The 15,172-nt window shown below is 41.3% G+C and overlaps 1 protein-coding gene across 2 annotated transcripts in view; it reads right to left on the bottom strand.

The window, feature by feature from the left end:
* Positions 1-15,172, bottom strand: part of ITPRID2 (ITPR interacting domain containing 2) — a 42,309-nt gene that overhangs the window by 12,170 nt on the left and 14,967 nt on the right. For both annotated transcript variants that reach the window (XM_074829277.1, XM_074829276.1), the window contains 3 exons: positions 12,801-12,873; positions 6,177-6,268; positions 1,859-3,079 (listed from right to left, as the gene is read on the bottom strand). In XM_074829277.1, coding sequence (XP_074685378.1) covers positions 1,859-3,079; positions 6,177-6,268; positions 12,801-12,873 — 1,386 coding nt within the window. The remainder of the gene's footprint in view (positions 1-1,858; positions 3,080-6,176; positions 6,269-12,800; positions 12,874-15,172) is intronic.

Below are 15,172 nucleotides of genomic sequence, written 5' to 3'. Positions count from 1 at the left end.
TGGCACAACAAAGAACAGTGGAAACAGCAAAAACATTTACCTTTTCAAACTTGAAAAAGACAGCTAGTCCAATATAATTTTGAAAGAATTCAAAGGACTATTGACACGCCATGGAAAATTTGAAGCGTGTCCATTCATCCAGAGGAGTTTTGCTCAAACATGATCACATCAAGGGGATGTTTTGTTTTTCCTCTCCCAGTTTTCTCTGTTCCCTGTTCTATCAGGAATTTATCTACTCCTCTGTATTCCTTCCTAAAAATCAGAATCATATATTTGAAACATCTCAACTTGTTCTTTAGCCGCCGAGTATTCTGTGTGCTAAACTTGATCTTGGCTGTAGGAAAAAACAGCACCAGGGAATACATTTTCATACAAACCTTTGCAATGAGAAGGACGAAGCCCCCAAAATGGAACTAGTCTAGACAAAATACGCTGGAAGCAGAACAAGTGGCTTAGCAGATGTTACTATCCTCTCCAATACTATTTTTTTTTTAATTGAACCAGCTTGAGCATGAGTTCTGGATGTAACACAGAAGTTTCTTCTTCAGTAGGTTTAGTTAGCGTGATATATGCTGTAGAAGTACTGTAGCACACTGTAACCTTACACAAATCAAGGCTGCAATTGGTACATACAAGGGAATTTTACAAAGAAGGTTCAATTCTGCAAATGGTTACTCCCAGGCACACCATCTACTACCCTGAGCAATGGCTGACTTAAAACAGTTGACTGCAGCTTTCCACCGCAGAGCTGGTCACAATACCAAAGTTTGCTCTGAGAAGCAGGGCCAGCGGATATAACCAAAGTCAGGCTGGACTAGCCTCTAACTTTTGACAAATGGTAAAATAAACAAAATAACAGGAGTCTAAAAAAGCCCACTACAGCCTACCACCTGCACTATGGTGCAGGCAGGCACATGTTTGCTCTTGGGTAAAACCCACAGAAATCACTGAAGCTGTACAACTGAATAGTCTTTGTGTATTCATACACACACAAGTGAGTCTGCAACTGCTCTGCCCACATAGCCTCCTGCAGCAGCTTGCAGGCTCCTAAGTTGGATCACCACCTAAGAGAACAGCAGTACAGGGATGACAGAGGAGAGAGAGCTGGCAATCAGGAGGAAAAGAGCAGAAGGTGTGGCAGAAACTGGTAAAAAAAAAAGTGCTTGCATTTTAAAGCATTTCTTCTCTGAGTGATGAGATGGACAAAATTTCACATGCTCTGACAAAACTGATTCTTAATAAACGACTGATGATGTCAGGAACATGTTGACTAGCTCCAGAGTTGAAAGTGCAAAAGACTGGCATGAAACAGCAGAGAAACTTATAGGGATCAATCGTCATTGACATCATTAGTGAAGCCATGCAACTTGCAATGAAAAAACCCACATTTTTATCAGTTGGATGGGAAGCATGTCAAAGAGAAGAAGAGAGAGGTCAAAGAACTGTCAACATGTATTTTCAAATCTAAAGCTAATGACTATTACCTTAAAATAATAGCTGATAAAGAGTATACTGTTCCTCCCTCCCACCCAAGAATAACCATAAAAGTAAAAAACAAACAAACAAAAAAATCACACAAAAAAACCTGGGTCAACTGCAACAAGAAAAAATTAAATGCAAAAATAGTGGACCGCTGGAAAGATGATCATTTGCCATTCTAAACAGAAGCTCCTAAAACAGTGGCAAATCAAACTTGCACAAGATGTTATTTTTTCCTGATCTTTTGCACTACACAAAATATTTGTGAATATTTCCAACCTTTGCACTACGCAAAGGAATATTCAGGTTAACATGTGCATTTTGTAAGGATAAAATAAGAAGCCTCTTTGCCCAGGGGCAAAATTTGGCTTCCTCTTACCTGTGAGAGGTTCTGCAGAGAGTTTCTGATGTCGTGTAGGACCCTGCGCAGCTGCATCTCCACGGTGGAGGGCGAGTTGATACCATGAGGTCGATGAGGAAATCCTGCATGCCTTGGAGAGAAGGGACAGCTGAAGGGGGAAAGCAAGGCGCTGAAGGAAGACCCGGAGATGCTTGGGATGCTGTGGGTGCTCAGCGTCCTCACGTGCTCGCAGAGCGGTCTGTCCTGCCACTCGGCAGGGAGGGAGTGGAGGGAGCACGTTGACTGGGACATGTGTGCCGGTGTGTGCAGCGGGCAGCTCTGTACCCTGGTGGGACTGGACTCCTGGGACAGCCTGTTTTGCCCAGTCTGGGGCCCTTCTTTTTTGGAGGATGAAGGTGCAATGAACAGTGTGGATTTGCATACCGGCTGGCTGGCAGCTGCCTCACCCTCACTCTTGTCATTTTCAGACATCGCTTTCTCATCTTCCTCCACATGTGTGTACTTATAGGTGAAAGAAGGAGGACTGCACAGAGTCTCTTTTCCTGGTGTTAATTGGACATTCACAGAGGACACCACTTTCACGGGATTCAGCAAGGCAGTTGGGAGAGACTGAGATCGCCTTAGAGGATAGCCCGATTCAGCAAACCAGAGTCTCTGCTTCCTCAGGAGATCTTTTGACTTAAGCAGAGTGCGTCCAGCCCTGGAATCTGATGTGCTAACGATCCTCATCTCGGCTCTTTGCAAGGCAATGTGAACCCTGTCCACAGACGATGGGGAGGCACCGTCACCTTCCAGAGACTCCGTCGACTTGAGGATATGGTGCGTGTGGTATTGAGGAAACTCAAACACACTGCCTGCCTCCAGCAGGTCCAATTCTTTTCGCTCACTGGAAACGTCTTCCTCTTTAGAGCTGACCTCTCCTTGGACTGTCTCTGATATATGAGATGACTTGCTTTCTCCTCCTTGATTTTGTTCAGTTTCATAGTCAATAATTTTTCTATCTTCACTCCTTCTGTTCTCAGAAGGTGCCCCTATCTTTCGTCTCTCTACTTGAGAGATAATATCCTCTTCATCATCGTCATCATCCTCATCATCATCATCCTCTTCCTCCTCAAACTTATTGAAAGAGGGCAGTTCCTTGGCTATTGGTGTCTTCTGTTCTTCACTATGCGACGTCACGGTTGTCTCACTGTCACAGCTGTCAGCACTGCTTCCCATGCCCTGCAAAGACTCCTGAGCCTAGGAAAGATACAAGCCAGCAAAGAGGTAAACATACTGGAGACTCAATTACTGCCTTCTCAGGAGTCCGGCTAAGAGTCCAAGTCCATATTCACTGGGCATTATGGTGGGGAGCAGAAAGAATAATGCAGTTAGTGTGCAAGAAAAACAGTGAGGGAAAACAAAGAAACCATAGTAACAGATAGGTTAGAAGCATATTGAAGTATGGCACAAAAAGGAGATTTTTTTTTTTCTTAAAAAAGGAGCAAACTATTTACACATTTTTTTGATTTGACAATATTCTTTATTGCCAGAAGAATAGAAGTGGCAGCAGAGCGAAAGAGTAAAATGCTAGTATTTTAGGTAGCGATGGCAAAGGGGTAGCAATACACGGCATCTCCCATTTATAAAGAAAGGTTCAGAGTCAGTGCTGAAACGAAGGGTGGTATTACGGAATGCATACAGAGAAGTGAGATGAACTGCAGACTGTAGTGAAACTAGCATCATAGGACAACACTAAGAATGGGAAAATCAGTTTGCCTATATATTTGTCCTGTTTTAAGTCACAGAATTCTTTGAAGAATCTCACATTAGGCTGCTAATCCCTATTAAAGAATGCATCCAGTACTATCACACCCATCGTTCCTTCCTTCCGTCCTCCTAATACTTCTTTCCCTTTTCATTCTAAATCAGTTTAAAACAGAACAGGTATGAGGGAGCTGCTAATTTAACAGGTAACAAATGTCAGGAAAAGCATCTATGAGAAAGGGAAAAAAGAGATCTATGGATTGCAAAGCATATTCTTTAGGCTGGCTGGCCTGATTGACTAGTATATTTACAAGTGGACAAAACATTTTCATAAGAATATGTGGTATTAAGTACAGTCTTGGAAGTTTACCACAGTTGATGTGTGAACTAGCAATTTAGTGAAGCTTTTTCCATCTCTAATTTCTGCAAATCTCACTGCCGTTAGGATATCAACTATTAGTTCATTCTAGAGAGATTACTTATGGTGTGTGTCAGGCAATAGTTCCTTCTCCAACCATGTAGAAGAAGATTTCAGTTGTGAAGGTCATCTTCATAAGTATGTACTTAACACTGCACTCACTGGCACAGCCACAAATTAGTATTGAAGATTGTGCAGGTTCAGGTAATGTTCAAGTCGAAGGTATTAAAAGAACAAATGATTGTAATGTCTAGGTGAAATGAGGTGTGCTACGTGTGTGCATATCTGTGTCTCTAATCCTCCATCACATTGTTCAGTAACAAGTCAGGCAAGCAAAACTTCAAGAACTTGCATGGAGAATCCTACCTTCTTTGGTAACATGCAACTCTGCTGCAGAATACCCAATCTCAAAGGCAAAAATCTCCCTTAGAAATCTTTAATTTGGATGCCAGTGATAAAAGGCAACACGATTCCAGTTTTTGGGTTTTCTCCTGAGTTTCAGAGGAATGTTATGGCTGCTAGAGTCAATTATTTAACAGTAGATGGCACTAACTTACCATACTTTTAAGAAACAATATACACCCCTCTGTATCCCCTTCATCTTTTCACAGGATCTCTTCACTAGCTGCCAAGTTCTCATTTCCCCTAGTCTCATCATTCACCCGTATTTTCCGAATTCAGCTCAGCACTTGGTCTGAATAAAGCAGTGAAGGTGGCAGAAGAGAGCCTAGCAACTCCATGGCACAAACCTCATGCAGTCTCAATACATCTTTTCAAAATAGCATAATAGAAAGCAGAAGAATCTCATCTCTTCACAGCCAACACAAACTCCACCAGTCTTCCAGTGAAGGGGTACTTACTTGCATCATGCTTTTAATGGACTCTTAATCAGGTTGCAACCAATATAAAGATCAGGAGCGAGCAAGTCTAATATGAGTCACCTTCTAATATGCTTGTCAACTTCAGTGCAGTCCCAGTTTAGTAGAGCAGAAGCAGTATCTCAGAGTATTATGCTCATTACAGTGACTCAGGCTCATGATTTCCTTTACTCACTCTCTTGATCTTGGAAAGTGTAAGCTGATGTTTAAGGGAGACACAAAGACTAGAACCGTCTTAGCTTTCATTCTGATACTCAGTTGAAAAACCACTAAACTGGAAAGCACCGAATACTAGTACCAAAACAGAAAAGCAATGCTGATGGATGGGGAGGGTGGGAATCTCTTCCTAGGAAGTGCCAAACAGCTTTTAAAATGTTTGGTATGCCACAAGGAAAAAGACATACAGTCGCATAAAAAAAAGTTCAGCAGCTGCAAGCCATAGAAATTAAATTACTGGTGGTATCCAGAATCCCATCTTTGTATTCCTCCAGACTGTGGTTTAGGTCCCAGACAGCTAACCGATGGCCTTGAGGCCAAGATCCAACTCAAGACTTTTCTCTGGCTGATTAACAGGCTAACCAAGTCATGGTTATTACTGTGCGAATTAGGAGAACAAGAAAACACCTCTCCAAAGTATCAGGTACAACACTGCGCAAACGTGTGTATTGAGCAGACACCTAAGCACCACACTGGAACAAAGCCTCCCCTAAGACATGTTGTCTCTGGTCAGTATCATGGCAAGTTCTGGGACTGAGATCAAAGGAAATGGAACAAGAAAGTGCAGGAGCTCAAGACTGACTAAACATTAGTATACCTTCACAGTAAAGTTAGTATGAAATTGTTTTCACCTTATGTCAGCTGCTAACTTAAAAAAATAGAAAAATATGCAAAAAAAGTGGGAAGACAAAAATGATACAAGAAATTAAATGATCATCAGAAAAGCTATAATCTTTCATAATCTTAATCTCTACCCACTGCAGTCATGAGAGGAATAGACTACAATTCTGGAGCCTCCATCAGTGAGAAAAGATACACTAGAAACAGCAAACAGGACATACTGAATTTAGAGCTTATTCCAGGCCCAAGCATACCCAGATTATCCTACCAGAAAGGCTCTCAAATTTTAACACAGTTCTGTAAGGGTCTCAGCAGGTCCAGGTCTGAAAATGAGATGTTTTATAGGATCTAGACTGATGGTCATGACAGCAGTCAAACATCAATGTCCCTCCTGCTCTCCCCAGGTCCCTACTGTTCCACAAGTGGTAATATTTCAATCACAGTATGAGAACCTTACCTGAAGCTGATTAAATGGAGAACAATCTGTGGATGAGTCCTCAGCGAAGCCACTGCTGTCAGAGTGTTGACTTGCGGTTCGTAACAGCTGATCTGTGTAAAACAAGCAAAACCCAACTGTAACTACTTTACAAATCACCACCTTTCAAGCCCAACCACATTCAATACACGCTTTCCTTTTACATCAAAGTAACATTAAGTGGATAACACAATTCCTTTTCAAGTTCCACTTTGAACAATACACAGAAACAACTTGTTTGTTTCAATCAAAACCTCTTCTCATGCAAAGCCCTACTTATGAAACTTCAAGCAGCAGTGGAAGCGGAACCATCTTTTACATTTTTCTTTCCTGTGTGGTGGAAAAAAACGACTCCGCAGACGTTACCATTGCTGGAGTTTTCCTTCCACAAAACTGAATCACTGGTTAATTCACATGCAGGAGGTTGAAGAGTTGCTTTTGTATGGACATGTACAGATTCGTCACCCCTCCTGATCATGGAGATAAAGGAGATGACTAGTCTCCTGCCAGCCTACACCACCCCATACACCTAGAGGAACAGCATCACATGAGCAGAGAGGGCGATGCGCATCTCTGGAAACTGCTAGAGATGGTCCTCGGATGGTTTAGCGGACAAATACAAAACATCTGTGACACATCAGTAGGCAATCTGCCAAAGCACATTACCAGAGCTCATTTTATACACGAAAGATAAGATCCTTTCTGCTTGTTCCTTTCTACTTACATGAGGTAAGTGTTAAAATAGCCTGAAGAGGCTCTAAAATCCTCAGTGCTACTCAGGAGTGGTTTCCTCTGGTACAAGCACTATACCCACAGAGCTGCTTTTCAAGGAGATCTCAGTAAGCTCTGCGGTACAGTATTGCATGTATATTGTTCCCAACTAGACACAGGAAGCACCCACCACAGGGTTTACCTTACAGCACCATAAACATTTTGCCTAGCCAGATGGCAGCATGGGCAATAACCGTATCTCACCTCTAGTTCTCAGCAGAAGTGTAAAAGCTTGGAGATGGGATGAGACCACAGTGGCCTGTAGCTCCCAGATCCCCGACAATGACTCCTCCTCCTCCTGGGACAAGAGCTCGCTGCTATTTTCTGAGGCTCAATGCAGAATTTTACCCCACATTCCTTCAACCACTTAACTGTCATCATATAATTAATCCCAGTTCACAGCTCAATGCATTGGAATGTATTATGAAAACTGTTTTGAAACTGCTGGATATTCAGAACTAATTTTTTTTAGTATGAATTTTGATGAAAATTTCACTAATGCAGAAATAAAAGTCTGCACAGGCCCCGAAGTTTGTGAACACCAGGAGAGGCAAACTGCCTGTTAAACTTCTGTATCAGTGATTCCACACAGCTTTTAGGGAGTGCCTTTCAAATTGTGCTGCTGTTCTGTTATCATGGTAGCCACAATATCCTGTGAAGATAAACAACTTTTCTACCTCAAGACAGACATCCCCACCCAGCTCCCAGTAAAGACAATAGAAATTACTTCCCTGAGAACTGGACTAGCTCTTATTAACTGCCCAATACAATTAATATGCCTGAAAGAGCATGCCATGAACAGGCTGCTACTACAGCTGAGGCTGGTGGGAAGCTGCCACCTCCTCCAAGGTGAATAGTCACCTACTTTGGCCTCCTCTCTGTCTCTCTTCATATTTGGTGAGTTTTAATTTAAAAGGAAAAAGCACTACTGGTGAAAGCCTTAGCCACAGGTGAGAGATTCCAACTAGTTCAGATAAAGCAATTCACCAGTGCGTGTGCTGGCACCTGGTTTCACACACATGAAGTTTTACTGCTCAAGAAAAATAGCCATCTGCTTTTCTATTTCCTTCTCAGTCAATATTTCCTTTTCAGCTATAAAAGAAAAATAAATTACATATATATACATATATATATATATCTCCTCAAACCAATTCTTGGTCTCCCCAGAGATACAGTACTAAAGTAAAAATCAGTGGTTTAGGACATTTTCTATAGCATTCGTTATTTACACACATGCTTTGACAGCCTTACATGACTGATACTGCCAGTCAAGTGGACAGTCTAAAGCAGAGGCACTCATATCTGCCTCATCATCTTTATCCATGGCAAAAGACTAGCACAGCAAGAACAGATTCAAACTGCCTTGGTTCCACTTAAGGAGACATCCCCTTAATACAGTCATCCCTTGCTTTCTGTGTTGCAGAGCTGCTAGGATTTTGTTTTAATGTTTTAAAGCAAATCAGAGAAGACATTTTTTGTAAGCATGTGCAGGCTTCTTCTGCCACACTTTACGCTTGTTTCTTGCAAGTTCTCAGAGTTCTTCACTATACCAGTATCAGGTAAATGCAGTAAAAACTTTTAAAGAACAGGAATGTCACTAGTGAAATGACAAGGTTTGGCTCTGTAAAGACTGGAAATACCAACTAGTACATTGATACTGATACATAATGGTATCCACCCTCCTTGTCAACTACTGATCCAGATGTACAATCTGCTCTATGGCACCTGGATATCTCTCAGATTCAAGCAGACAAGGGGAAAGCATGAAAACATTTTTTTAAAGAACTAGAGTTACATTCAGATCTTGATTAAAATGCCTCCTGGCAATGGAGAGTCTTAAGAGAAGGAAGTTGTGATGAGATATGGCTCCCCTCTCTTCACCTCAAATGCAGAAAACTCAGCACCAAAGGTTGAGTTGTACAGGCTAACCTTGGATTGTCCCTTCACTCTGCGTACCCCCACTAAGGCAACTGTACCTTCCACAAAAAGGTCACCGCATGATGCTAACCCTGCAGCCCAAAGCTATTATCAACACTATATAGAGGAAATCTGAACGGGAGAAGGCCAGCAGCAGCATAATGAGGGAAGTGTGGGAAAAGGAACCAGCCAAGATGAACAAAACCAGAAGGAGCAACCAAACTCACATCCCAGTTAAAAAGAGCACAAATGAAAATGCCTCTTGGATTATTGTTTTAAATTGTATTAAAAAAAAATAAAAATCAAAATGTGTTTAGGCACCAAATACATGCCAGAGAGATGTGGGTATTCAGAAATATATCAAATAAGCTGACAAAGTTCTAGACAAGAACAGATGATGAAGAAACAAGTCTGCACTTTACAAAACATAAGAGCACAGATTTATCAGAGAATCACTATCAAATAAGAGATTATTCTATTGTAAAATAATATTCAGCTACCAATGAACTGTCAGTCTCACCAATCCAAACAGTCCCATCAGGTGCTTGTCTTACACTTTCTGCATTACTTGACTGCTCACACAGAAAGGAGGAGAAATACATGGAAAACTGTCCATAGTAACATCTACGTTTCTTGTATCTGCGGTGTTGACAAAGCTCTAATGCACTTCGTATTTCACAAGATTATTAATAAAATTGACGTTCCCAACTTAGCTATAAAGTATTCTATTACGGGATTACATATTTGCTGCCCTTTTTTTCCCCACGTTGATCGCACTCTGCACCCCAGCACTGTCACAACTAGACCAGGAGGGAGCCCTCCTGCAGAAACTCTTCAGCGTCGCTCGGGATTTCCTAGCTTCTGGACAGATAAGCACAGACTCCCAACAAATACTAAATCTGTTCTAAATGTTTTCTTCTCACCCCCCCATCTCCAAACTCCTGTGGAGCCACACCCACAGAGAGCTATAAATACAATAATACATTAAGAACAGGAAGTGCTGATGATGTGTTTGCTTCACTTTCAAGAACTGAATTTTCAAAATTCATCACTGCTTTTGACTATCAATGTCAGACGACTAAAAAGAAACAGGTTTGAAGCTATTCAAAATTTCACAGAGCCACTGATGTCAGCAACCAAACACAAGTTACAATGACTCAAGAATTTTGTTCTCTAGTGTTATACCTATATTTGTCTTGTTTGTTGGGCATTTTTGGAATGGATGGTGCTGCTGTATAAACATGTCAGGAAGAATTTTGTTTTTCAACTAACAAACCTTCCTTCCAGATAACTTTGCAATAAGTTTTTTTTATAGTGGACATTTAGCAGCACTGTATGTTTACAGTGCAAAGCAACTGAAGCTTTTCATTCTTCTGTACTGCACTCCTAAAAAAAATACGCACAAAAATCCATACATTTGAGGTTTGCAACAACAAAGAACAGAATGCTCGTTTTGGGCATAATGGATAAACCAGTTCAGTACCATTTGGAAGACATAACCTAAAAAGTACATCAAGGCAGTCAATACCATACAGAATTCTTTGTATCCTCTGTAAAGTGTTTAACAAAGACAGTACCACAGCAAAGCAATCATTTGCAAGCCACTTGAAAATCTAAGCTTACCACTTATAAACAAAGCTAATTTGAAATGACAAACATGCTTTAACGGGGAGTCTAAGCACCAGTAAACTCAGTATTGTTCAAGCATATCTTAAGTCTCCAGACTATTTCAGTAGGAAGAGAATCTTTTTTTTTTATTCCAATACTTCCCATCTTATTATTAGGCCCTCTTAAAATGCCTTACAAACTGTTGTAAATGTCAGAGAAAGCATCCACAGACCTCTGTGTAGATATAAAACAACACTGCAAGGTTTATAACAGTCTGTACCGAACAGCACTAACCCTGCTGATTGACACAGAAGTACCCCTACGTGGAAAAAAAAGGAGTACAAATGTATTCCTTCAGGGGAAGCATTCATCTGGAACAAACTTTTTGTTTATAGGTGCTTATGTACAGTAGAGCCAACACCACTAAAAGAGGTGGGTCTAGACGTATGAGGATCATCAACTGAAATCACATTGCAACAGAAGTCTGGTGCTTGAATTTCATGATGATCCCACCTCAAGAGATTGCTAGTGAGAGTAGCATTTCACATTCAGACACAATGGCCAGCATTTTTCATAAGTGACCATCAACTTTGGATGCCTTCAAACTTGGTGAGCACGCGCTCTCTGAGAAAACAGGCCACTACATTGTCTCATGTTGTACAACTTGTAAAAAAAATTCTACTGTTTTTCAATGTTTTGGATATGTTCTCCACCAAATGTTCTCCCTCTTGGCAGTTTTACTGAAACCCACATAAAACAAAGCCCTAAGCTTTCCACATCTTCCAGGTGAAATAAAATGTTGGTCTCAGACTAACTTTTAGCACATCAGCATCGACATCCTTGTTAGATAAGTCATAGAAAACTCTAGGCAATACTTGCATGATAACAAAGTGTCATCGCTAATCTGTGCCAAGTGTATTCAGAAATGGGTGGAATATACTACATTGGAAACATGAGCCAGCATGCCCTGCTTCTGCCATACTGAAGACCCATTGCTAGAACTGCTGGTATCTTTCAGCAGGTACACGTAGGACCACCTGACTTTTTTTTTTTCCTTGCATGCAGGAAGAAGAGAGTAAGGTAGCTACTGGGAACAGAAAACACAAAATTAGCATTTCAGAAGATGAAAAAATGTATTTTTCTCCTCCCTGACTGCAGCTCCAAGTTCCTTAAGTTGCCTTTCTCTGAAAAGCTCTTTCTGAAACCGCCAAGTCCAGGCAACAAGAGACCTGACCTGTAAAGAGTGCATCTTTTTATATGTAATCACGTGAAGCATGTAATCATGAACTTTAAAATACAGCCAAGGGAGAAATGCTGGGAACAGTTAGAGATGCCGTTTCTAGTGGTCCTTCTGGGTGGCCTATGCTTGTAACAGTAAGACTAGCAAGTGCAATGCTGCGTGGTGCAAAATGCTGCTGAACTAGTAGCACAAGCCATCCCTAATAACCAGGCATTAACCTTCAGTGCTTAGTCCAGAGCATTCTCAACCATGTTAATGCAATTCAGCTGACAGTTCACAAGACTGTCAGTTCATTCCTGCAAAGGCAAGTAAGATGATCTCTGTTTAAAACTGATTTTTCTGCCTCTCTTTAGCATCTAGAGATGCTAGTCATGTTTCACCAAGAAATTGATTGCAGCTAAACATCTCACTAAACACAACAAGCTCTATTTCTTCTCTAATTACATGTAACAGCTAGAGAATGGATTTTACTTGCCAACGTTGGGCAAAGTAACAATCACAAAGTCAACTTAAAGATCGACTTTGTCCCTCTCCCAAGCCATAAAATACATTAATAAGAATTTGAGATGAAAGCACAAACTATGTGAGCCACAAGAGCCAGTGCACAGGTTCCTATGTGAAGGGCTACAATTTCCATGTGGGTGCAGAGACATTAGTCTTCTGTGCAGCCAGCTTGCAGATGGAGCAATAGCGCATAGGAAAAAGCTGGATGTATCATGCAATTTAGGTTTAAAATAATATGATTTTAGTTTAAATGGGTATCTTAAATTACAGGATCTGTCAGGGAAAAAAAATCCCACACAATCTGAATTAACATTTCAGTCCCTCTGAGCTATCATCAATTGTACAAAAGTGAAAACAGCCAGTGAGGTTATAGGGCTGTTGTCGTGCCTGTAATTTTGTTGCCACTTTGCAGTAATGTTCTGTGATTTAGCTGAAAAAGAAACCCAGATCTTTTTTATTTCTAAAGAGAAAAGAAACTTTAGATGTTTTAAATATCTGAATCAGCATTTCAGGGAGGGAAGGACACTCAGCAGTCAGCTGTCTCCCAGGAGTTGAAGTCTACTCACCTTTCCTTGACTTGATCACTGCCAGCTGGTGAGAAGCTGGAACATGTGGTAGATCCCCCTCCGTACTCTGGATCTATCGGGAAGAGGAGATGAATATTTTGTCAGGCCAACTGGAATATGTTCCTGTGCTTAAGAATGGTCAAGCTATATACGCTGCGCATGGAAGAGTGGGGGGCGGGTTGTGGGTTTTTTTCTCCAGTCCAACAGCCTATACTGATTGAGGGAGCAAATCATATCTCCTCGAACCAACATATTATTTCATCAGGTACTCGGCAACGCTCCAGTAGGAGAACAGCGATCCTTAGGACAGCACTTCCCACTCATAGCACAGGGCTCCCCTCTGATTACATTCATCATGCAAGAAGACCTGGAAATCACATCCTGTGACAACACAGAGTTCTCAGTTCCTCTTTGATAAAAAGACTGAATCAACTGTGTGAAAACACCTTTGACCACCTTTACAATACTGTCTTTTCTGTTCTGCGCTCTCGGCCCCTCATTTGAATATAAAGAGCAAGCAAAATGCATTTAGAAAAATGCACCAAGAGGTCAGCACCTAAGGATTGTCATCTGCTGCCCTATCAACTATTTCCCACAAGCCACCAATCCTCCAGAAGGACCCAGACCCTGCCAGACCCTACTCTAGACTTCACCACACCACTATTCATGGAAATACTTCTTCTGTCTACCAGTACAAGAAAGGAACATAATGTATTCAGAGCCATGCAGATTTCAACTGGGAAACTTAAAACTACATGAAAATTAATCCTATTACTTAATCACTTTGTGAAACACAGCCTTATTAAGAAAGCAGTTCTCAGACAACCGTTCAGACAATGAAAAGAATATGCCTAAAATCTCAACAGGGAGGCCTTTGTTTAGTTCGAAACCTAGAATATGTTTTCTCTTTTATGTGCTCCAGAAAAAATCCTAATGGTTCACATGCAAGTCTACACACACAAAATCCCCAATCCAACCACCCCCAAACTCTTCCTTTGAACAGGCTGTCTGCCTAATTTCAAAATTACCAAGCAATGAAATTTTCACCTCCGGTTCTGATCAATTTAAAAATGCAAAATCAGGATACGGATGGTTTTAAGCCCAAATTAGTATTTGGCTAATGAAGCAGCTATATTTGCATAGATATCATGTGTATAGCAGCCACACGGGTGCATTTTCTCAGTTACAAGGGTTTTAAGAAGTACTTAGCCTGAACTTTTCACCATTAATAAGCGAGCAGCATTACTCTTGCACAATAAATCAAGAGGCTTCTGTTCCTTTAGGAGATGAAGGTTGTACCAAAGGGGTATATCCTTATTTTGTCTAAATGCAGGGGAGCATAGAAGTGGCTCACCATTTAAGTTTAGGGAAAATTTTACAAAATTAAAAAAAAAAAAAAGTAACAGCAAGTAATCTTACAGGCCCTTTGATCAGACTGGCCTTCCAGGAAAGGTGTCTTGATCTGCTCACCCCCCCCCCCCCAGTTTCTGATGGCTAAATTTGCAGCCTCCTAGCAGCTAAGCCTCTTCTCATCACAATACGCTCTACCTCCTGTCCTTGGCACAGAGACAGCATCCTGGCTGTGCCCACAGCACAGCACAGCTCCACAAGCGTGCAGAAGCACTCCCCTCTCCTTCTCCATCCCTTCAGCTGGTAAATGGCCTTCACAACTGTAACTGGCCACCTCAGAAGTGGGTGTTTGGGGGAAATCCTGCCCTGACTCATGCCTGCACTAGCTATCTTCACAGCCACAGACTTCCGAAGGGCACTCAAACCTCCAAGACATTAGTAAGCATGGAAAAAGCTTCCTTGATATATCTGTCATCTTTCTTATGTGTATGAATGCACTCCAAGCCAAGTTGGGAAAACGGGGGAAGGAGTTATTGTCACTGTTTCTAATACGGTTTATTGTTCATTATACCCTGCTTAGAGACGCACCAAAACAGAATCATGCTGCCAGGTATTGTTCTGAAGTTTCTTCAACAAAAGCAAATCCCTCCCTCCCAGGGATCTGTAGGCAGTTGATATGTATATATTATATTGGGTAAACAAAAATTCACCACAAACCCATCCCACATCGCATGTTGTCTTGCCAAAACAGCTGTGTTTATGCCCTGGCATCATTGCAAAGTGTGTCAACCGAAACTTCACAAACACATCACATTTGGCTTGTGCAGAATTCAGCGAGTCTTCTTCATGTTATAACCCTTTACAGTTCAACTTACTTTGAAGGAAAATTCCATTCCTTATATATATATATAGGCTGTTTTAACTTTGCCCAAGAGCATCAGAAAACAGATTTCTCCGCTGGGATGTGTAGCAAAATGCATTGCCACTCAGCCCCCTCCCATTGTGCCAACTCAAACATCTGT

This window comes from Strix aluco, chromosome 6, assembly GCF_031877795.1.
Source record: "Strix aluco isolate bStrAlu1 chromosome 6, bStrAlu1.hap1, whole genome shotgun sequence".
NCBI classification, from domain to species: domain Eukaryota; kingdom Metazoa; phylum Chordata; class Aves; order Strigiformes; family Strigidae; genus Strix; species Strix aluco.
Note: the sequence above shows the minus strand (reverse complement) of the source record. Positions and strands in the feature narration are given on the sequence as shown.